This window comes from Bombus vosnesenskii, unplaced genomic scaffold (assembly GCF_011952255.1).
Source record: "Bombus vosnesenskii isolate JDL3184/JDL3185 unplaced genomic scaffold, Bvos_JDL3184-5_v1.1 scf7180000014197, whole genome shotgun sequence".
NCBI lineage: Eukaryota > Metazoa > Arthropoda > Insecta > Hymenoptera > Apidae > Bombus > Bombus vosnesenskii.
The window spans coordinates 5,657-7,403 of NW_022883398.1; the positions used below are offsets into that span (position 1 = coordinate 5,657).

Consider the following 1,747-nt stretch of genomic DNA (forward strand, 5'->3'; position numbering starts at 1 on the left):
GAATGGTTTGTTAATCATATAAAACGAATAATATATATTTAAATTTAGCATAAATGAAAAATAAATCTCGAAATATATGTGTGGTCTTAGATCAACCGGATACATTGTGTATATTAATTTAATATATTTACCTTAGAGTTTGGATGAAAAGTAACAAATTTCGATGAGACAACATTACTCCTTTTGGAAGGCCTGTTGTACCGCTAGAACATATAATAGCTGCCATTCTTTTCCTGTTATGATCTATCTGCACCGGTGAAGACGCATAGAGATCCGTGATAGTTTGATATTTTTCCAAAACCTTGTCTCAGGTTATTATATTTCCATCAAGAGGTTTATCATCCAATTCGATTAATTTCATATTCCAGCTTACAGTAGATGCAATTTTCGCCAAAATGTTTTCAGTGCGTCGCGATGCAAACAACACCCGTGGCTGATAAATTTCCAGCATGTGCGTAAATTCTCCTACGTAAAAAATTGCATTAGATATGATTAAATAACGCATATGCTGCATCGCGTAACTTAACCACTCCGCGTAACAAGGTGACAGTTTTACAAAAGATCTAGAAATATTCGAAGAGCCTTACAAAAGCTTTTTCCGATATCCGTCTCCGCAAGGAAAGGCTGAAACAACTTTCTTTGAAATAACATATTTTTCGTAGAATGTTTACTCTGAGAAGATATTCGGGGTAGTTAAATACAATTTAATCGTATACGATTAAAAATTAGTATTGTTTGTATCTCTAAAAGGTGACGGAGTAACGCATATTGAGAATATAAGTGATTATTAATTTCCGCATCTATATACACAATATTTAACAATTTAATATTAACAATTATTGTTTACACTAGATTATAAAAATTGGTGTTAGAGTAAGTACTGTTTCTAGACTTTTATTGTTAATTCTGCAAGTGTAATGTAAATAAATTTAGTCTTTAATTAAAGTATCTAATTTATGATCTCTGTTTCTAGTAGTTGTAAAATTCTATAATAAACTCGAGGCAAATAATAAAGTCGAGGCTCGATTTCATTAACTTATATATGGCATAATCAGTGGAGTTATCAGAAACATGCAAGTTTCCAAAAAAGAAGAGCAAATTTTTCTTTCCACTTTTCACGTTCTGCCTTCGTTAAATTTCTATAATATTAAACACGCACGTACTTTTAATTAAATTAATTTCTTTGTTATTATAAAATAATTCGTAAAAGCTGCTTGGAGAATATCTTACTTTCTGTATATGCTGGATTCAACGGTGCAAATGTAGCTCCGATAAATAACGTGCTACATATCGATACCACGTAATGTGGATGGTTTTCAGCTGCAACGGAGATTCTGTCTTCCACCTTGATTCCATAATTTCTCAAAGCAACAGATAATATTGTGCTTTTTTCGAGAATATCCTTGCATGTGTAGTGTTTACCAGTTTGAATATCTACCTGATATAGTAACATGCAAGTATTACAATATAAAACATAGTAATCAAAATGAATCATTTGTATTGTCGTTTCTTGCTCTTTTTATATAAAAAAATCTATCTTGTTTAAATTGATACTGTTGATTACTCTGACAATGTACATGCTAATACAGCCATCTGTAATCGCAATATGCGGGTCGCTTATCTAGAACGAAACGTACCAGGTCGTTAATTGTTCGTTGCAACGATAGTGTCAAGTATTCCATCCGTAAGAAAAGCTTATTTTCTGACGAAAATTAGAAGGACTGTAATGTCTAATTCAAAATCAGTA

At 31.7% G+C, this 1,747-nt stretch overlaps 1 protein-coding gene across 1 annotated transcript; it reads right to left on the reverse strand.

The window, feature by feature from the left end:
* Positions 1–307: 307 nt before the first annotated feature.
* LOC117239778 (luciferin 4-monooxygenase-like) lies at positions 308–1,503 on the reverse strand. Its single transcript, XM_033505595.1, has 2 exons — positions 1,231–1,503; positions 308–465 (listed from the first exon to the last, which is right to left on the reverse strand). Exons 1-2 carry the CDS (start codon positions 1,493–1,495, stop codon positions 308–310), a joined length of 423 nt encoding a protein of 140 aa, XP_033361486.1. The 5' UTR covers positions 1,496–1,503.
* Between the last annotated feature and the right edge of the window lie 244 nt (positions 1,504–1,747).

Excerpts from the sequence above, each read along its gene's own strand:
- LOC117239778 (XM_033505595.1), bottom strand. The coding sequence starts at position 1,495 with ATGATTCATTTTGATTACTATGTTTTATATTGTAATACTTGCATGTTA. Across the intron at positions 466-1,230 it reads GAATCCAGCATATACAGAAA|GAGAATTTACGCACATGCTG; the intron begins GTAAGATATTCT and ends TTTTTTACGTAG.